Source organism: Brachyistius frenatus, unplaced genomic scaffold, assembly GCF_029030835.1.
Source record: "Brachyistius frenatus isolate BFR_SWC_R1_liver_20210118 unplaced genomic scaffold, ASM2903083v1 Contig_325, whole genome shotgun sequence".
NCBI classification, from domain to species: Eukaryota; Metazoa; Chordata; class Actinopteri; family Embiotocidae; genus Brachyistius; species Brachyistius frenatus.
This window is the reverse complement of record NW_027210924.1, coordinates 100,665-122,333: the sequence shown is the minus strand read 5'-3', so window position 1 is coordinate 122,333 and position 21,669 is coordinate 100,665. Positions and strand designations below refer to the sequence as shown.

The following is a 21,669-nucleotide window of genomic DNA, read 5'->3' as shown; positions in this document are numbered from 1 at the left end:
AATAATGAACAAAAACAAAAAAAAATGACCAAAGAAAAATTATTTTTACCCTAAAAATAATCACAACAATCAGGACTTTAGTTTTGAAACTTCAGTAAAAATCTTTATTGTCAGGTAGCTTTGATTAACACAGCAGTGAATCTAATAACATACAAACTAACTGATGAAACACTGAAACATCTACTGTGGTATGAAGGTGTATAAATGCATTTCTTTAAATAAATAATGAAGTAAAATAAAAATGTAAAAAGTTCAGCAGGATGAACATTTGGGGCCCAGTGAGCATCGATCGGATGATTTATTGATCAGAAATCAGTTTCAGAGTGAAGCAGAATGAGACACATTTCAACCAGCGAACCTTCGGATCGACGCTCGCCGGGCGATGGATGTAAACGGGGTTCAATAATAGCACCAATATTTAAGAGTTTAACAGAATAAAAGATCAGGCTGGTGATTTACTGTCAATAAATCCCATTAAAAAGGACCAAAACCAGCAAAGTGACTCTTTAGAAAAAAAGCTCACAAATATATTGTTTTATTTTTGTTGGAGGAGGAAACGGTGCGTTTGTTGGGGACTATTTTCTGTGGCGGATGAATCTGGATGTAATATAGAAGGACAGTAAGAGAAACCCAGAGGAGCAACAAACCGTAGGAGACGTCAGTGTGATTTTCTCTGGTTGTTTAGTTGCCCGATGAAAACAGACGAAACATCGGATATGATCGAGGGTCAGTTCTTGGTGGTGATGAGGGTCTGGTAGAGCGGCTTCACCACGACGTGGAGGACCAGGGAGCTGTCGATGAGGTAGTCCGAGGTCCGGCGGTACAGGTCGGCCTCGGCCAGGAAGTCGCCGTTCTCCTCGGTGCTCTGGTGGAAGTTGTAGACGTGCTTCACCACCAGCTTCCCCTGCTGCTGCGCCATCACCAGCACCGTCTTCTGGAAGTTCACCCCGGCGAAGTCGGCGCTGGACGTGGCGGGCGTGATGATGATGCGCGGCCGCCCGCCTTCCACGCGCGTGGGCTGCATGGCGCCCGTCTCCGTGTACATGGACCTCATGCTGAGCGGCAGCCAGCGCGGCGAGAACAGGGCGTTCCACGTCACCCGCCTGCTGGCGTCGTGGCCGCTCGGCCCGAGCTGCGTCTGGAAGCTGGTGCTGCGGTCGTCCCGGGTCGGGTTGGTGATGATCCAGGCGGACCCCCACAACGGCGACAGGTAGTTCCGGGGCATGAACAGGCTGCAGTTCACGTCGAAGAATTTGGCCATCTGCATCGGCGAGGCCGAGTGGAACTGGTAGGACATGTAGAGCAGGTCGCGCACCGACTCCTGGTACCGGGCCAGCACCGAGGACTGGGTCTGCAGGCGGAACAGCTCCCGAGGGGGCATCATGGCGTAGCGCACGGCCCTCAGAGCGTTCTCCGCCGTCAGCCCGTCCGGCTGGTTCTGGAGGATCCAGGCCTCCAGCGCGGCGAACAGCTCCATCTCGCTCTGCAGCACCAGGTCGGAGCGCTGCAGCAACGACATGAGCAGCCGGCCGCTGATACCGACCCACTCGCCGCTCCGCAGAACCGACGACAGGTTCCAGGACAGGTACTGCAGGCAGCTGTCCCGCAGCGTGGCGTCCCCCGCCTGCAGGGCGTACTCATACCAACCCGCCACGTGGCCCGACGGAGACTCCCGGGCCAGGTTCTGGGTCATGTACTGGGTGATGCCCTGCTGCAGGCCCAGAACCTGGTACCGGGTGGCCAGCCTGTGGAGGGGCGTGGCCTGCTCCAGACGCAGAGAGATCTCGCCACAGTACAGATACCTGCACAGAGAGCAGAGCGCAACTTCATCATCAACATTCAGCCGCACAGACGAGTCCACCGGGTGAAACAGCGACAGGAAGGCAGTTTGAATGAATGTGTAACTTTAACAGGGCAAACGGGAGCGGATCAAAACGAGGCCTCGAGCTGACGTCGTCAATCGATCGATACGTCTTAAATGTTGACGTGAAAACTTCGACAATTTCATTTGGTTTTTTTTCATCTCTCTTCATGACGTAAGTTTTCCAGACGATCGAGTCTTTAAACACTTAATAAAATGGAAATGAATTTCAACCCGGATGAAGACGACAGGCGACCATTTCATTTCCTCACTTTGTCGTTGAAGAACTAAACTGATGATGTCATCTTAACAGACTCGATGGACTCCACATCAACACCCAGAAACAACTTCGAGAACTCATTTCTGCAGCATTGTGAGACAAAAACCTGCGACTGTAAACAGGATGTTTGGCTTTTAGTTTCTAGATTCAACTTTTTATCTTTAATAACATCTTGAACTTTTAATAAAAACATCTTTCAATTTGTGAGGAGTCGCTTCATCAGTCCAGATAAAATCAGGTGTTTTTCAGGTTTTGATGAACCTCATTAACGTCTGAGATAAAAATGAATTCAGTTATTGATTATTGTTGCTATGGAGACGCCCGGCAGTCTGTCAGTTACTGTCATGTTGATCTCATTGATCGTCTGGTGATGTGGAGCCGCAGTTGCACAGCTGATCCCTCTAGAGGGCGCGCTGACCCAACAGAACCGGGCCGAGGGTCAGAACTCATCTCTGCTGGTTCCGGGATCCGATCCGCTCTCACCTGATGAACTTGTCGAACACGGCGGCGCAGTCGGCGCTCTCCTTCAGCACCAGCGTGCTGCCGTTGCGGCTCAGCAGCATCTCCTGGAACACGGCGCTCTGCAGGGCGAGCACCAGGCCGTGCACCTGCAGCACCTTCACCTCGTCGGCGCTCGGCGTCTCCACCCGCAGCGCCACGTCGCTGCCGTTCCCCTGCAGGAGCAGCGCCTCCAGCCGCTGCAGCAGGATCAGGGAGTGGCTGATGGTGTCGCCGCCTCCGCCTCCGCCTCCGTTCTCAGCACCCTCCACCTTCAGCATGCCTGGGTCCGCAAATAAATAAACAAATAATTCAACCAATAAAAAGTGATGTTGCTGGTGATTTTTTTTTCTTCTGAGGGCAGATGTGGGGCAGCATCGTCTGAATCCAGGCCATCGATCCGCCCGGCTGCACGCGCTCTCTGGATAATGAGGGATTGTGGGTCACATTTAATTAAAGCTTCGTCTCATATGAGCCCCCCCCCCTCCTCCTCCACCCCCCAGCATGCTGTCCCTGTAACTGTGAGCTTTGATTCATATGAATCCTCTTTATGGCTCTCGATTAAAGTTTGACACTTCCTGGTGAAGTGAACTCATCGAAGTTCCCTTTAAATCACAGTTCAACACATTATACCAAAACAAAGAGTCTGACTCCTTCAGGAAACACAAACGTTTGGACATGTTTACAGACTGAAAACCGTCTGCAGCTTTTACATGTAAAATGAAGCTTTAACTATTTTACATGAATTATTTGGGTGAAATATTTACGCTTTACTTAAAAAACTAAACTTCCTGAAATCATTATTTAGACTTGTTTTGGACTCATATCTGAACTAAGAAGCAACCTGCATTGTTTAAAACCATAATATCTTCATATTAATTTCCTAAATGAAACAGCAATTCAGCACTCGATGCCACAAACTTAACAAAACTATCGATTAAATGAACATAATGATGATTAATGTCTCCTTTATGATGCCCGGTAGCTTAAGAAAAGGATCAATTTAATCATAAAACACCTACTGGTCTCTAAAGAAAGGCAGACTACAATCCTTTCAGCCAAGAAAAAGGGCAAAATCCTTCCGTGTCTTCTGACCGTCCTTCCTGCGTTAATCACTTTCGTAAATCATTTCTTGTTCAGCAGAAAGTATCAATCAATCAAAAGTTTTTGCTATTTGGGTGAAACAGCCCTTTAAATGCACTAACGGGTTTTAAAACAATCTTTGCGATGTGTTCTCGTGTTCTCGCCTGCAGGTGAACTTACCTGCAGCGCCGGCCGCAAACAGCTGCAGGCAGATGACCGCAAACAGCATCCCAACGTGAACGACCTGCTTCGCCATCCTCTCGGCTGCCCGTCCTCGCTGCCTCTGGACTCCCGCTTCCTGCCGGACCACCACCACGACCACCACGACGGGGGTCTGCGGGACTGAATGTGGGTCAGAGGGGGTTCTGCTTTCACACATCCGGCCCACCGACACCAAACGCCGCCATCGATCGGTGGGTGGGTGGAAACAGGCCGGGGTTGTTTCCATGACTACCGCTTTGATCCCAACTTTCCTATCCTTGGGTATCAGCGCGGTATTGATCCGGTGAGGGGCCTCGGACAGAAGAGTTATTTGATGGAACTGCAGGTGAGAACCGAGAAAAAGATGATAAAGGTCTGAAATTCAATGCATCAAAGTGAACAATTTAACTTCATTCCTTAACTTTAGCTTCTGTTTATAAATCAGTAAAACAGTTTCTCACTCAAACTAAACACCAATCAAAAGTTATTTTTACTATTAAACAGACGAAACTTAGAAGTCAAACATAAAATTATTCGGTCTTGATAAACTTCCAAAGATTAGAAACAATATCATAAAGAATAGAAACCAAAACGTGTGAAGTTTCATTTGCTTCTTTTATAATGGAAGTCAATGGGGATTTTTTTTTCCACTGCAAAACCGCGAGTGACCACCAGGGGAAAAACTGGCAGCAGGACTGAGGAACTTCCATCATGTAACTTTTTGCTTATGAGAAAAACAAAAAAAAAGTTTCAGGTTTTTTTTCTGGAAGGTTTTTAACCTTATAGCAATGCATGCTGGGAAGGACAAAGCATGCTAAGCTGGCCTCACTCTGCTCTGTAGTTTTCTTTACTGCAATTATATCTTCGCTCGGCTACTCCGACGGGCCGACCAAAAGATAAAAGAAGTTATTTAATAGAACTTATGATGATATTTTACAGTGAATAAGATGAACACATTTTTTTTTTCCCATTTTAAAGTCATCCAGATTCACTGTTTTACATCAAATTCTGGTAATTTGAGTTTCTAATTAATTAATAGAATGTCAGAAAAAAGCTGCTGTTTTAACAGTGTAATCGTCTTTATGGCGGGTTTATGTGGCTCCCTGTGGTGGCGGATGTCGGCCAGCTCTTCACGCTGCCGTTATGTGTGTCAATGTGTTCTCAGTTTGAGGACGTGTGCGTGACAGCGGGACACCAGCGGTTCATCCACAGCTGCAGGCTGCAGCACGCTTCATTGGGACGGCGAGTAAGTTACACGATCAATAAACGGTTTTCATGAAACTCCCGTTCACTTCCTTTTAAAAGTCAGCAGAACGAGTCTGCAGCTGATATCTGAGGCTGTTTACCTTTGACCTTGTTGTCGACCCCGGAGGATGAGTTCCTCTCTCCCGGTGTGACTCTTTTCCACCTTTCTGTAACAACAATCCCAGCAGCAACCATTTAATTCCTCTTTACCCTCATTGGTGTCTCCTCAGGCAGAGTTTAGTGGCAAGTTTTATGATATCTCTCTTTAACTTCTGTTTCTCTTCAAATGAAACAGAGGTGAATGAAATGTCCTTTTCTTGTTCTCACAGGATTTAAAACTTCAGCAAACATTTCTTTCCACAAATAAAGTTCTTCAAAAGTAGAAAGTGAAAAGAAAATACGTGAGTGAAACAAAAAAAAGTGCTTGTGTGATGTAAATGTACTTTACTTCCACGACACTACAACCTGCTAGAGTCAGAAAAGCTTCAGTCGAAGCCAAACTGTTCACCAACCGTCTGCAAACTATCAACTGTACTTACATGTCGTGTCCACTAGAGGGCAGCTCCTGAACTCAGGATCACGCAGAGCTGCAGGTCACGAGAATCTGTGGAGACACCGGGGACAACAATGGTGAAGTCATAGTCATCATAGTCAATCATTTATTGTTGGATTAAATATCATTTTAACATTTAATCAGGGTGAAATTGTAAATGATGTTTTCTTAGTGAAAGAAAAATGTTCAGAAATGTTTAAGTGGAAGACAATTTTTATTAATAACCAAAAACCTGCAGCAATTAGAAAATTCAAATTTAATATGTTTGTAGCTTATAAAATGTAGATAATAATAAGTTTATAATTGTGAGAGCTGCATTTATATAATGCAGCCAAAATGGTTAAACAGTTCATGTGATTCACATGGGAACAAACTGTAGACGCTGGCGTCCACATCTAGGGGGCGCTGCACTGAGGGGTTAAAGTAACAGCTACATTTACAAGTAAACAAGAAAAAAAAACTTAAATAACAGAAATGTTAAAGAGCTTTGATACTTTAAAGGTAAACGCAGTGGTCGTCCAATAAAAAGCAAGGTAACAGGTACAATTTAAAAAAAGATTTTTAATTTAATGACCAAAAGAATAAACTTTTGGTAACTTTTGTTTTCTTGAGGTCATAAAGGTTTGTTTTTTTCTGGCGTCGGAGCATCGGCAGAAATAAATGTCATGTTTATCAGCCTCGTATTTACATCTCTATCTGTACATGAGGGGAGCAGCATGAGTCACGAAGTGTTACTCGGGGTCATATGTTTTTACAAGAAGTCCAAATTTGGCCCACGAGCCGCTGTTTTCAGCCCATTATCTGTGAAGTGCTCGACCCCGACGTCCACATGGATGTGTTTTAATCTGCTGTAATCACATGATGTACTTTAATGATGACGTGCTTGTTTGCTTTGCTGCAAAATGTCAAAATGCGGGTCTGGGATAAATAAATGGAGCGTTGGAGCCAAAGAGGAGTCACGGCTTCGGTATGACTTGAACAAATAACACGGAAAAGTCATATTAGTGGTGGCGGGAGATGGAGTTACTGCTTACCGCTGCAGCCCTGCGAGATAAATACACCAATTATCTCATTAAATAATGTATGTAGAAAAAAAAAAAAGTGATGTATGAGTTGCAGCTCCAGATTTTCTGCAGGTTTGTTCTGACAAACAGAGAAAACATGAAGTCACAATGTGTCTGAGGGACAAGATGGCGTCCGGTGTTTGTGTGGAGCTGCTGGTGTTCCAGCTCCTCAGAGAACCGAGGTTACTGAGGTGACCCGGCGAGTCCAGCTCGGCCCCTCGGCGTCCGTTCGTCTCACCGCCAGCTCCGCTGCCATCTTTTGGTTCCCTCCAACATGCTGCGTTTGTTTTCCAGCTGCAGACGTATGCAAATAAAGATGAGCTGTAAATCGGAGGTGTCAACAGACTCTGCAGGCGTCAAGTTGGCTGCATGAATTGTACGAGGCGACTGTACTTCAAGCTTTCTGGGATTATTATTGACAAAATGACAAAATGCTGAAAAATACAGTAAATTTCATAAATAACTGATTATTATTTATGGAGTAAGAAGCTACTCAGCTAGGCTAGTTAGCCTTTTAGCACATTAGCTTTTAGAAGGACTAGTTATGTTACTTTTTTGTCCTCTGTATAATACCCTATTTTATTTTATTACATTTTTTTGGTTCGTAATTTAGTAAATTATGTTAAAATTCTATATAACAGGGAAAAAAATTGGTAATTTGAGTTTTGCTTAATTTATCAAACCCCACAAAATAAAACGTTCAGCCACTGATATGCTAACTCTTGCTAACGTCAGCTTGACCTATAAATCCTCAAAATAAAAATTTTTAGCTCATAAAATTCAAACTCCAGTCATGTTAAGAAGACTTGGGGAAATAAATTCGCAGCCTTTCGTGCTTTATCATGAATACACTATTGCTGATGCTATAAAGGTCCCGTCGTGTCTCCGATCAGCTGTGGTTCTCTAACTGGGTTTCCGTCCATAAAAGGAGAACGTCTGTGTGCCGACCTCGGCGACGCACATCAGCAGGATCGTAAAGCAGAAATTTACTTCCTCTGCATTATCGGCCTCCAGTCCGACTGATAACAAGTCGTGTGTGTCAACAGACTTCAGATGAATTAGTTCTTCCGATCCGCTCGTTTAACGCATCGTTTGCTTTGGAAGCTTCGCCGTCGTCAACAATCCGTGATGACGGGCTTCCTCCAGGGTTTAGTTGAATTAAAGACACATTTGTCTCGTACCGAACGACAGCACGACTCCCGCGCTCATAATTGTGTTACGTTTCATCTGCTGGGAAGAATACAAACATGAAATTAGAAATCTGCTGCTGGGTGTCGTTATCCTCCGTTCCTGTAATGAATCAGACGTCCTCACAGACCAACAGCATCCCAGATCCATGATAAACAACTTATGTCTAATGCTTATGCTAATTTTAATAGAATCTCATTTTCTCCGTCTGTCTTCATTTTTTCTCTTGATGGTGTTTTGTGCATCAGATCCTGTTTTGATTGTTTAACGGCCGCCACGTCTCAGGATTATTTCGGGGTTGGTTCCATAGACTCACATTCAAAAGCATCAACTTCTCTCACAAGATACAAAATCAATTGTTTTTCCATCAGTCATTATGGTTTTTATTAGTTTTCTATCGGAAAATAATTATGTCATTAATTGTCCTTCAGACACTTTTCGGATCGATGGATTGATGGATGGATGAATGGATGGATGGATGGATGATTGATGGATGGATGGATGGATGATGATGGATGGATGGATGGATGGATGGATGGATGGATGGATGGATGGATGGATGGATGGATGGATGGATGGATGGATGGATGATGGATGGATGGATGGATTGATGGATGGATGGATGGATGGATGGATGGATGGATGGAGGGATGGATGGATGGATGGATGGATGGAGGGATGGATGGATGGATGGATGGATGGATGGAGGGAGGGATGATGGATGGATGGATGGATGGATGGATGGATGGATGGATGGATGGATGGATGGATGGATGGATGGATGGATGGAGGGAGGGATGATGGATGGATGGATGGATGGATGGATGGATGGATGGATGGATGGATGGATGGATGGATGGATGGATGGATGGATGGATGGATGGATGGATGGATGGATGGAGGGAGGGATGGATGGATGGATGGATGGATGGATGGATGGATGGATGGATGGAGAGAGGGATGATGGATGGATGGATGGATGGATGGATGATGGATGGATGGAGGGAGGGATGATGGATGGAGGGATGATGGATGGATGAATGATGGATGGATGATGGATGGAGGGATGATGGATGGATGAATGATGGATGGATGATGGATGGAGGGATGATGGCTGGATGATGGATGGAGGGAGGGATGATGGATGGATGGAGGGATGATGGATGGAGGGATGATGGAGGGATGGATGATGGATGATGGATGGAGGGATGATGGAGGAATGGATGATGGATGGAGGGATGGATGGAGGGAAGGAGGGATAATGGATGGAGGGATAGAGGGATGATGGATGGATGAATGATGGATGGATGATGGCTGGAGGGATGATGGATGGATGATGGATGGATGACTGATGGATGGATGATGGATGGAGGGATGATGGATGGATGAATGATGGATGGATGATGGATGGAGGGATGATGGATGGATGATGGATGGATGACTGATGGATGGATGATGGATGGAGGGATGATGGATGGATGAATGATGGATGGAGGGATGATGGATGGATGATGGATGGATGATGGATGGAGCCAGAACAAGAAGTCTCTAATGTTCTTCTCCCAACATGGACGTTGGTCTGCTCTCATTGGTCGAGGATCTCCTTTGTTTACAGCTCAGTGAGTTACGTTACAAAACGTACGGTTCCTGTTTGCTTAAAGGCTGCAACACTTTCATAACCAAGCCGAGCTCGACACCCACGAAGGAAGCTGAGCCTGGAAACCAGCGGAGCCTCCAGATCCTCCTGCAGCGGCTCGGCGGCTGGTAATACCAGGCTAACGTCGTCCATCGTCGTTTATTAATAATAACGCAGCTGATGTTTTTATACGAAAAAAATACAAGTTTTCCACCTGATTATTAATGTGTAAAACCTCCACCCTCTCAGCAGGGTTGCATAATGGTGATTACAGCTGTTTGGTACACAGTCTGGAATCAGAGTGTATTTACGTTGTCACTTTTCCAGCGTGAGCACACTTCACACTTAAACCCTCATTAGATGCTTTTCATTTTTTCCCCTCCCTCTCCCTCTCTCTCTCTCTCCGTTTCTTCTCATCTCTTTCCTCCCTCCTTCACAGATCAGTCCCCCCCCTCCCCCCTCCCCCTCTCTGCCTCCCTCCCCCCTCCTCCTCCCTCGCCTCTGCCTCATTTTTCTCTCCCCGGTCCCTTTCGCTCGGTCGATGCAGTGATGCCTGGACTGCCCTCCGTCCTCTCGTCCTCGTGTCCTCAGCGGCGGTCCGGCGGGGACTCTCTCTGGGAGCCTCTGGGGGGGGACGACGGCGCCGAGGACCGGCTGTAACGCAGGTGGAGGCTCGCTGAGGAAAACAAACACTGGATGTGAAGGTAAGACTTGACCATACAAGGGCAAACAAAGCCAAAGAAAACTCTGTTTATTGTTCACGTCGGAGTGACTGAAGGATGAAGAGCCGGTTTCTTGTGCTCAGAGTTCAGATGCTGGAGTGCAGTTTTTCTCTATAAAAGTAGTTCCAGGGCAGCAGGTCTGGATCGTCTCTCCTCCGGTTGCTCCATAATTGACTTTGCGTTGGCCCTCGAGTGTTTTTCTGGTTTTTCCGTCCGCTAAGTCTTCTAAGAAACAGACATTTGTCATCATAGCAGGCTGCTGGAGTTCCTGCTGCCAGAACGCTCTTCTGGATTCAGTCTCTTTAAACTGCTTCAATTTTTTTGGTCTTCGGGTGACGAGCACCGAGCGGCGGCGCCGCTCGCGTTCTGCACGACGAGGAACGCTTCTTTCCACTTTGGCCTGTCAGCAGCTGATTATTATTATTTTACAGTAATCCTTTTGCCGAAAGCCTCGTGAACACCGAGCGGCGTGCGACGCCTCCGGTCGAAGCGGTTTGCTGTGCAGCTATCCGGGGCAGCAGCACCCTTTATCTCCCGCCGCTGTTGTTTCAGGTGCAGCGTCTCTCCATGAATAATTAAGTGGAGTACAGATACAGTTCAGCTTCCTGGGCACCGAAACCCCCGCAGAGCCGCGTCCTGTAGCCTCCAGCTGCACCTCAACCCTGGGAAAGGTTCCTCAGAAACAGGCCTCCGATCTGCTCTGAGTTTTGTGTGTGTGTGTGTGTGTGTGTGTGTGTGTGTGTGTGTGTGTGTGTGTGTGTGTGTGTGTGTGTGTGTGTGTGTGTGTGTGTGTGTGTGTGTGTGTGTGTGTGTGGACGCCGGACCCTCCAGGATTTAAGACGTGCCCTCGGCCGGAGAGCTCAGCGCGCTCCGCTCTTCTCATTCATAGCGATCATCTTTCTCACCGAGCGTGGGGAGGACGGATCGGGTGTCTCGACTCTCGCAGGTTCTCCTTGTTTTCTGTGTAATCTCACCAGCTCTGAAGCTCCACTTCAACTGTGAATATCAAAACATGATTTAACACAGAAACGCTGCTGCAGTGATGATGTCAGGTGAGGTTTTAAGAAATAAAGCAGGTGTAATCCTGAGATCCTCTTAAACTGCTGCTGGATGTGGGAGTTACATCCACCTCGTCAGTATTAATATGGATAATATGTTTTAATCCACAACAGGGATCCGACACGAACAAAACAAATCTACGATTAGGAGAATTAATTAGAGAATCTGGAGACTGTAAATGGCTATTATAGAAAAAAATTATGAATAGTGTCAAAAACAAGGTTCGATTTAATGATAATTGTGATAATTTAAGTGTTTTTTGAGTAAAAAAGCCAAAAATGTTTTTCTTTTTCGAACTAAATTAAATACATTTTTGTTTTGCAGTATTCGTCAATTTGAAGATTATAATTGGCATCGATCATACAAGAAGTTTATACCTCTTCATGTTGGATATTATTGTATGTAGGAGGCCCAGAGGTCAAACTCTGCAGGGGTGAAGGTTTCAGTCCTGAATAGGACATCCTACGCTGCTCCAGAACAAGGAGTGAAATACGAGAAGGTTCCTCCTCGATACACAAAACCATCTAAAGACAACAATAAGGAAAAAACTTAATGAAAGCTCAAGAGCTCACGTTTCTTCCTAAATCCAAGGATGTGGTTTATTCTTGGTCTTGGAAGATCCATCTTGTAGCTCTTCTGTTGGTCACATAACTGAAATATAAATGGTGATCAGCAGGTGTTTCCGAAGAAGTTTTATTTGGTTTTGTACTTCGACACAACAAGACGGAACAACAGAAGAAATCAAGAGATTGACGACGAAGCACCGGCCGAAATACCTGCCGTGGTTTTCAACCAAGTTCTATTTTATTTTCATATTTTTGGGGATCATTGGTGACAAGGAGGCTGTGAGGGTTTCTTTAAAGAATGATGACCAATGATCCCAAAAAATATAAAAATATAGAAATAAAATAGAACTTGGTTGAACACAGCTGCGGGTCATTTTGACCCGAGGACAACAGGAGGGTTAAACATCATCTGACCACTCTGGCAAATCATCTCGTAGCTTTTAGATACACAGATAACGAGATAAGAGCCGAAGGAACCTTTCTGTTCTTGGAAAGCTCTCAAACATTTATCCCTGGAATTAAAAGTTCCCGGGGGGCTTTGAGTTATATAAGTCAGGAAACGTCCCAGTGGGTCGTTCGCGCTGACGGACTTGTTGTGATTGTCCCTCAGGATAAATAAAGTCCATCTGAAGGGACAAGGCAGGCGGCCTGTCCTCTTCCTACACACTGAATCACAGCATTGATCCCAATGATTGCTTTTCAATCCGGGCTTTCCTGCTGAGGCGAATTAAATCAAACGAGCACTAAGCTATTTGATTCGCCCCCAATTTTATGATCACATTCCTGCTACGGCTCATAAAATGTGCTGGGTTTTTGGCACATAAACAGCCTTTACAATGGCAGTGATTGGGCTGAATGGGCTGATGTGGCTCCATCATGATGTTTGTGTCGCGTTGAGCGTCGACAAAATGGTTTGTGGCCGAAAGCGCGAGAGATAACGGAGTCCAAATATGGCTTCACGGATGAGCGGAGTAAGTTTGGACGGAGAAAAACAGGATGGACGGCACCCAGGTGAAAAGGCTGGATTGGGGGATGGAAGGGGGTGGGATAATGACCGGTGGAGGGTGGTGGTGGTGGGGGGGGTGACGGGGTCGTCGCTGTCGGCCCATCTGTTGTTGTCGACCTGCAGTTTAATTGACTGAGTCCAAACTCAGCGGATTTACACGCTTTTTGTTTCCATGGTTTGTTTGTGAGACGGCCGACACGTAAAACGGCACATCGTCTGCAAAACGGTGATTCCTCATCATATCAGATGATAAACTGACACTATCGTACATCAGCCTGTCCTGTGTCTCTGATATGATTCTGATTTTCCTCCTGACAGCAGCTACATGAACCAAATTATTATTTATATTATTTAATTTATCTTCTACTTTGTTTATGTAAATGAAACCTCCTTTAAAGAGCTGCTTTAAACTGATTTATAAAGCCGCTCTGCAACAGTTAAAACAATCAGCAACTATTTTTGTAATGTTTTAGTGAAACAATGTAAGAATTTACTGCTTATACTGCCTTTAATTTTTGATTTAAAAAAAAAGAAAAGAAGACATTTGATGACCGGATTCATATCAAGGAAATTGTAAAGCTGATTTTTCACTGTTTACGCTGTTTTAGAGACTAAAAGTTGAACTGAAAAAATGATCAGCTCATTACACACAGATGAGAATAGTTTTTGGTCGTCAGCCCTGCTAGAAAAACACTGAAAAGAACTTGACTCGTCTCAGAGACTTGACTTCTCCTTCAGTTAAATTAAAAATATATTTGCTTTGAGCACAAAACACCATAATTTTAAGCCTTTAAAGACTGAATCTGCCAAACTCCAGCATTAATCTTAACTTAAATCCATTTCAGTGTTACAGATGGCAGGTTTAAATCGCATGTAAATGAACCAGAATGAATGCATTACTGTGTCTTTCAACACCGTCTGACACACCGACTGTCTGTGGCTCTCAGCCCCGGCAACGTTGGGTCCAACTGAAGCTGTAAATCTTGAAACAAAAACATTTCACGAAAACATATTTTCAATTAAAACTGCAGCGATATGCGGGCCCTCGCACGCTGCACGGGGGGATCCAACTGCACAATTAAAATAAAAGTCTCTTTTTTTTTTTGTATTATTGTTGGTTTGATATTAGTATGACTGCATGTACAAACACGAGTGGCTGACCCTTGGAGGGATTTGCCCTCTGTGATACCTGAGGGGGGCTTGAACCTGTGTCCTCATGATGTTGTTGCTAGCTGGGGGGTCAGTGTCATAGACCACTGGACTATCTTTGGCGCCCGAGAGCTATATGCGGCAGGAGAAAGTGTTTCACGGAGTTCAGTCAGAGCCTTAGGGTTAGGGTTAACCAACAGTCTGGTTAACTCAACAGGTAAAACTTTCTACTTCACCAAGGTTATTATTAATGGTTCAGATTCCACCTGTTGATGGTGATTTTAGTGAAGTTGAAACGTTTGGAGAAATTGAAAAAGTTTTGCATCCACTACACATTACAGGAAGATATTTAATATCACTGCAGACATCATTGAAAACACGTATATCTTCTATCCAAAGAATGTCTGCTGCAATTTTGGTCACATTTCAATGAATATTTGTGGACGGTGGAGTTATAGGTTGCAGTGAGCCAAAGATTTGTCACAATGCATAGTATCTCCTGGGAAGATTGATGGCGCAGTGGTTAGCAGTGTTGCCTCTCAGTAAGAAGTTTGGGGGTTCAACTCCTCGCTTTATTATGACTTTTAAAAAAAAATTCATCCAAATTATGAAAAGAAAAGTCATAATACAGCAAAAAGTGACCTAAAACTAATTTTTGTGTCACTTTTTGGACGACATGCTACGGGCACACCGATCAACGAAAACTAATTCTTATGATAACTTTTAATCCCAAACATGTTAAGAGTACACAGACTAAATTTCAAGTTGGTCCGACAAAATCTGAAGGAGTTTGTTAAAGTACAACGTGCGAATCGCCAAAAATGACGACTAAATTCAAAATGGCGGACTTCCTGTTGAGTTGAGTTAATGGTGCGTTGGAACTTTTTTGTACGTCTAGGTGTAAAACAGGTGTCCACCGAATTTCGTGCATGTAGGTAAATGGAGCGGCCGGGGCATCTGTTTAGGGGGCGCGAGCGAGCCATTTGGCTACGCCCACTCACGACTCCACTAGAATACGACATTTTTCGTTGGGAGAGACGTGTGTACCAACTTTCAGGAAGTTTTGAATGTGATGAAGCCTCCAAAAATGCAGTTGTTTACGGAGAATCATAATCGCTTGGATAACAACAAGGCTTTCACCCCATCGGTGCTCGGACCATAATAACAGCAGGTTTTTAGCAAATGTTACTCAAACAGGAGGAAATTGGGGGACTATTTTCAGCAGCGGATTAATCTACATTTGCTGCTCGAGTGAGTATTTGGGGCAGCTGGATGCCATGTGTGTGTGTGTGTGTGTGTGTGTGTGTGTGTGTGTGTGTGTGTGTGTGTGTGTGTGTGTGTGTGTGTGTGTGTGTGTGTGTGTCGATGGTAGTAAAGTAAAGAGTCAGTGTGGCTCACTGATGTGTTTTTAATGGTACAGTGGACAATGAAGCAAACTGACACAGAGCAATAAAATATCTCAGGCTGTGATTCACATAAAAACAATTGGTAGTAACATCAGTTCTTTGCTGATTTTAGTATTTTCCTGTGATTTGTTAAGAATAAAAATATGAAATGTCAGCAGATTCACGCCTTGAGTCTACAGTCTAACAAAATTATCACTTTTCTTTGCTTTAGCAGTGACGACTGCAGCCGTTGAAAAGTTCTGTGGGGAAATTAAAAAAAAAAAAAAAGAAAAGAAAAGACAACGAGGTGCAGGTGCTGCTTAAATAAATGGAAATAAGTTGGAGAGCGTTACGCCCGTGCACGGTGGAAAATGGTTGATGGAGCCGATGGCGTTTTGTTCCTCTGCGATCTCAGAGTCAGAAAAGTAGTTTGCTGTTTCAATTAAGTGAATCCAGATGTTCCAACTGGTGCGCCCTCTAGTGGAGTCCTACAGTTACACGCAGAGTACAGAGGCAAGCGTGTGAGCGGTAACGTTCACGGTTGTCGACACAAATGCGTGTTTCAGAGGCGTCGGTGTGGAAATCCACCTGATGCCAAAAAAAAAAAGAGATAATTTTTAAGCAGAAACGGTTTCCTGCTCCTGACTTCTTTCGTCTTCACTCTCCAGGGGAAGCGCTGAGGTCATGATCGGCTGGTCCAATGTGACAGCGTCCGGCCAACAGGAGCTGGGCCTGAAACCCGAGGAAGTGCAGAAGTCCAAATGTGTGCTGGGCTTCATCCCCGTCATCTACTACAGCATCCTGCTCTGCGTGGGCGTCCCAGGTACGCTGCCCCGAACCAACACGGCCGACTACCAAATCAATAGAGGAGTGAGTCAGAGGCACATTACTGGTGCTGCAATGGACCGGTGAGATAATTCACTGCTAGCACGTGACCGCGCACCGACGGCTCTTCCACAGGTTACGATAATCGAATCATCCGATAATCGGTCTGTTTGAGTTCACGAGGATTCATCCGTCACTGCAGCGTCGAATTTAACACCTCGCCAACCCAGAGAGTCGAGACTAAAAACCCGACGGACCGGCTTTGTTCTCCCGGTATTGATCCAGCAGGGATTTAGACACAATGGTGTTCAAAACAAGCATCCCCACGGCATTCAGATGACCCCCGGGTCACCTCGGGGTCCCCACCGGGAAACAAATCTCAGGGCTACAGCTGAACGCTTGAAGGGGTCTCAGACTGTCGTCCAAATAGCTGCAGTGGAAACAAGAAATAAAACACGGCAGAGGACAGACGGATGTTCTGCGGGGAGACGGATAAAATCACCGACTTTTCTTTTCACGTCTGAATAAATGCTTCGACAGGTTTACGGTCTGTCCTCAAAGATATTCTTGCGTCGCTGATGTTTAACGCCACTAAATGCTCATATAATGTGATTTCTGCCTCTCTGTGTCCGTCAGTAAACATCCTGACGGCGGTGGCTTTGTCCCGACTGGCGTGCCGCACCAAGAAAGCTCTGTACTACTACCTGCTGGCGGTGACGGGCTCCGACATCCTCTCGCAGCTCTTCATCATCTTCGTCGGCTTCCTGCTGGAGACGGCGGTTTTCCACCGCGACGTGCCGAGTCTCCTGCTGCACTCCGTCAGCGCCGCCGAGTTCGCCGCCAACCACGCGTCCATCTGGGCCACCGTGCCGCTCACCGTGGACCGCTACGTGGCGCTGTGCCACCCGTTGCTCCACCGGCAGATCAGCTACCCGGCGCGCGCCCGCCGGATCATCGCGGCGGTCCTGGCGCTGTCGCTGGTGTCGGGCGTGCCGTTCTTCTGGTGGTCGGACATGTGGAGGAACAGCCACCCGCCCACGGCGCTGGACGCCGTCCTCATATGGACGCACGTGACCATCATCTACTTCCTGCCGTGCAGCATCTTCTTGGTGCTGAACTCGCTGATCATCCACACGCTGAGGGCGAGGCGGCGGCCGTGTCAGGAGGAGCGCGGGTCGAAGGCGGCGCCGCCGCGACGCCTCGGGAAGACCACGGCCATGCTGCTGGCCATCACCTCCGTGTTCTCGGTGCTGTGGGCGCCGAGGACGGCGGTGGTCATCTACCACCTGTACGTGTCCTCGGTGCACCGGGACTGGCGCGTCCACCTGGCCTACGACCTGTCCAACATGCTGGCCATGCTCAACACGGCCGTCAACTTCTTCCTGTACTGCTTCGTCAGCAAGCCGTTCCGCGGCGCCGTGCGGGACGTGGTGCTGCTGAGGGGGGGGCTGCTGCACCCCCGCCGTACCCTTCCCCAGCAGCAGGCCCCCAACAACGCCTCCATCTCCTCCCTCTACAGCGGGAACCACAAGCGCTCGCAGCGGGACTCCACCCCCATGTCACCTCGCAGGGCCCGAAAGCCCTCGTGACCCCGTCCTCTTAATCCCAAACACCCATCGTCCCACGGTCCCGGAGCACCGCTGACCTCGGGGGACGCGGGGGGGCATGAGTTGTGTTTTCTGGCTAATAATATGTGACCTGGTGTTGTTTGTCCGTGTAAATCAGAGCAGATGACAGCAGACGTATTTTTCTTGAGAAGAATTTAACAAAATAAAAGTCGGTGTTTTTTGTTTTTTTTCCATCGACGGGACGTAATGTGACAAAATATTTTTGATATTGTTCCGAGAGAAAAAAGGAAAGATTTACAGTTTGTTTCCAGTCGTTTAGATGTTGAGGACGGCGAAGGAAAAACAGAGTCACGAATTCATCTCTGCTGTCGAGCGGTTTCATATTTACGGTGGAAGAGGAAGAGTTGGGAGCTTCTTTTTTTTCCCTGCAGTTGTGTAAAGATGCTGAAAGACAATCCGCTCTGCTGAGCAAAGCCGATCGAGCAAAGAGGCGGCGCTCGCTCTCTGCAGCGTGCTCACAGGCACACAAAAACCCACAGCTGCTGAGGCCGCTGTTCATTTTTCATGAAACGTGACCTGGACGAAGCCTCGAGTGAAAGCCGGCTGGTGGAAGCGGCGGGAGAGGAGAGACTCTTCAAACAGCTCCTCGCTCTCTCTGCCGCATCGCTGACCTCCGCTCGGCTAAACACACCGCAGATTAGACCTGATGGTCTGTACACACACACACACACACACACACACACACACACACACACACACACACACACACACACACACACACACACACACACACACACACTGCCTTCAGTTGGTACATTTCCATTTGAACCGAATCAGTGAAATCTGATGGAGGATTAACTGCATCAGTTGCATCTGCACTTAAAAAAACGTACAAGCTGCTAATTTATACGTACGATTTAAATACTTTTATGTCGACATCTGAACATTTATACGAGCGACATCCTCGGGGAAAGTCCGTCTCCATGCAGCGCTTGTGTGTTCAGGTCAGATCTTCTAGAAAAGCAGCGTCGACGTAATTGGGGCAAGAAATTGGGCCGAAACTGTCCAACACTTTTATAAAGTGCCAATTTTATCACCGTGGATGACGTCAGTTGTTGCATTTGTACATTTTATATTTGTATCTGACAGCGTCGTGCTCTGCTTTGATTTGATGCTCCAAAACAACATGAGTGTTTTTCTGGTTATGTGGAGTCACAAATTAAAAACTTTAAGAAGAATATTTGCACAAAAAAAAATATAAAAAAATTGTCGTCAAGAAAACTGTCGGTGAAAATTAAACCACTATAAAGACGAATCAAACGTTCTCTGAGGAGGCCGCCTGGTGCTGCTGTCAATAAAATGGATGTAGCATTTGTTGTGCTTCATTTCTGAGACGCTCCAAAGTCTCTCTTTTCCGTAGAGTCTTGAGTTGTTTTTGGGTTTACGGTCGTCGAGCAGTTACTGATTGAAGGAGGTTTTCAGGTGGACATTAAAAGATGTACACCGATGCGTCCTCCATCCACCCCAACCTCCTCCTCCTGACTCTGACGAGGTTCATAAATACGGCTCTTTAAAGGAAACAAAACAACTCTGAACGCAACTTGAAAAACAACATTTAGTTGTATTTCAATGTGATTACGAGGAGAAAGAGTTAACGGTCAAAGTTAGCGACTAGCTGGTAAAGAAAGTGGAACATTTAGTGTCTAAAGAGGCCGAACGGTGACGTCACCCGTTCGTTTTGAAGCCTTCAGTCTGTCATTTCAGCCGTCGCCATCTTGGTATTTTGGAGTCGGAAATGACCATATTTGGACAAGGGGGGGGCGGATCTGACAGAGAGCGCAAGGACACTAGGCCCCGCCCACCTACACCTTAGCTAATGACACCATAATGACATGTGGAAAACATTTAACGACTTTGAGGAGAGAAGTTGATGCTTTTTGAATGGCTATTGGAGACAGAGGTCTTTTGAAGCCCCAGGTGGCCCTCAGGGGTAATGCACTCTAAAACCAGGAGACTACATTTATTTTTATATACAGTCTATGAAAAGAGCAAAAAGATATAAAACCTAAGTAAGTAATCTAAACCTGGGAGTAAATGGTCTGTACTTGTATAGTTTCATCACCTTTTGGTCTCAAAGCGCTTTAACATGTTTTCCCATTCACACACTAGTGAGACAGATCACCATGCAACGTGCTGCCATCAGGGGAACATTCACACACTGATGGTTCACCATCGGGAGCAACTTAGGGTTCAGTGTCTTGCTCAAGGACACTCAGGCATGTGGACAGGAGGAGCTGGGATTGAACCACCAACCTTCTGATTAGTGTTCAACCCACTCTACCGTCTGAGTACAGCCTCCCCTAAGAGGCTTTTTGCCCGACATGTCACAACTGTTTGTTCCATAAAACAAATAAACGCAGTTTTAATATTTAAATAAAAAGAAAAGCCTCTAATCGAAGTTCAAAGCTTTCTAACTTCTTCAGACTTTAATTTTCTCTTTGTAGAATAAAGCTGCAGCCCGCCAAGTGAAGCACGCTGTATACATGTACCCATCTTCCTCTCCATCCCACCCCCACCCATTGGGGTTTGAAGTTTGTAATGGAAGCCACCTGCCCGCCCTCGTCCCTCCGCGGTCCTCGCCGTATTTACGGTAACAGTCGGAGACGCGGCGCTCGTTCTCCCGCCGTGCGTCACCGTGTCAACCGGCTCCACGCCGAGTTCTCAGACTTTGTACACAGATGCGGTTCTTTGAAGACGCCCCCTGCTGCCTGACAATAACAGGGGTGGTGGGGGGGGGGGGGACACCGGACAGATAAACGAACAAACAGTCAAAGGCCGCTGAGATGTCAGAGTTTGATTTAAGAGAACAGAGCTGATGGTGGTGCTGGAGGGGGGAGGGGAGAGGAAGGGGTGGGGGGTGAGGACAGGTAAACTCCAGTGGTAACACGCCCCCCCTGCCTGCCTGACACCTGTCCTTTGTGCCTGTTCAAACACCCGGTGATGTCAGCCCTTCCTGCAGGTGTCGCAACACAAAGTGCCGATCAGACGGAAGTTCAGCTGAAAACATGTCAACTCGGCTTTTTTTTAGTTTTTTTTTTTTTATCTGCAGCTGCTGATACAGAATCCTGATTGATTTTTTTCCCCCTGTTGATCAGACTTCCTACCCCGGTGATATTATTAGAGCTCAAACTCAGACTCTATATTTAAACGTTCAACCTCACGAGTCAGTGTCAGCGACGTCTTTTGCAACCGGAGAAGATGAATACGACGTTTATTCACCGCCATCAATATCAAATCTGCAAATACAGCGTAAGGACGGGCATTTCAGGCATGAAACACTTCAATACTTGATATTATTCAAAGGTAAATGCTGCAGTGTAAGGTGGATTAATGCACCCCGTGTGCTGATTTTTCCATTTTTAACTAAGATGACGAATGTTTTCTTACGTCCTTAATGTCCTCGTGCAACTAAACACCAACAAAACACATTTGTATACATCCTCGGCTCACAATTACAAAACCAAACCAGTTTCTAATCGTCAGTGAGCCTTTATCTGTCTGCACGGCTGCATTTTTCTTTGAGAACCGTTTGTAGAGAACCGGCGTGATGAACTTGCTGGGAGCTACAAAACGTCTCTCTGGGCTTCAATACGAGTCTCAGCCTCGAAGATGAGCCGACGTGGGGATGAGCTCAGGAATGAGACGGATGTTTCTGATCTATGTGGAAGCAGACGGCCGACGAGGCCTCGGAGCAGCCGGATGAGCGGACGCGAGGATGAA

The 21,669-nt window shown here is 46.3% G+C and overlaps 2 protein-coding genes and 1 long non-coding RNA gene across 6 annotated transcripts in view; 1 reads left to right on the top strand and 2 right to left on the bottom strand.

Annotated features, from left to right (window-relative positions):
- Positions 1–60: 60 nt before the first annotated feature.
- btbd17a (BTB (POZ) domain containing 17a) lies at positions 61–6,825 on the bottom strand. Of its 4 annotated transcripts, none has more exons than XM_069723340.1 (5): positions 5,708–6,825; positions 5,270–5,335; positions 3,903–4,298; positions 2,625–2,922; positions 61–1,802 (listed from the first exon to the last, which is right to left on the bottom strand). In XM_069723340.1, the coding sequence occupies exons 3-5, from the start codon at positions 4,168–4,170 to the stop codon at positions 728–730; spliced, it is 1,641 nt and encodes a 546-aa protein (XP_069579441.1). In that variant the 5' UTR covers positions 4,171–4,298; positions 5,270–5,335; positions 5,708–6,825; the 3' UTR covers positions 61–727. The 4 variants fall into 4 exon arrangements, with proteins under 4 accessions (XP_069579441.1, XP_069579442.1, XP_069579443.1 ...); XM_069723341.1 differs by having other exon boundaries at positions 3,903–4,263; XM_069723342.1 differs by having other exon boundaries at positions 3,903–4,236.
- Positions 6,826–10,222: 3,397 nt separating this feature from the next.
- On the top strand, positions 10,223–19,260 carry gpr142 (G protein-coupled receptor 142). The gene is made up of 3 exons (XM_069723347.1): positions 10,223–10,313; positions 16,165–16,319; positions 16,958–19,260. The coding sequence occupies exons 2-3, from the start codon at positions 16,181–16,183 to the stop codon at positions 17,908–17,910; spliced, it is 1,092 nt and encodes a 363-aa protein (XP_069579448.1). The 5' UTR covers positions 10,223–10,313; positions 16,165–16,180; the 3' UTR covers positions 17,911–19,260.
- Positions 10,308–21,669, bottom strand: part of LOC138635725 (uncharacterized) — a 37,787-nt gene continuing 26,425 nt past the window's right edge. The window contains exons 4-5 of the long non-coding RNA XR_011312168.1: positions 11,963–12,041; positions 10,308–11,327 (exon numbers count right to left, since the gene is read on the bottom strand). This is a non-coding gene — a long non-coding RNA (uncharacterized lncRNA). The remainder of the gene's footprint in view (positions 11,328–11,962; positions 12,042–21,669) is intronic.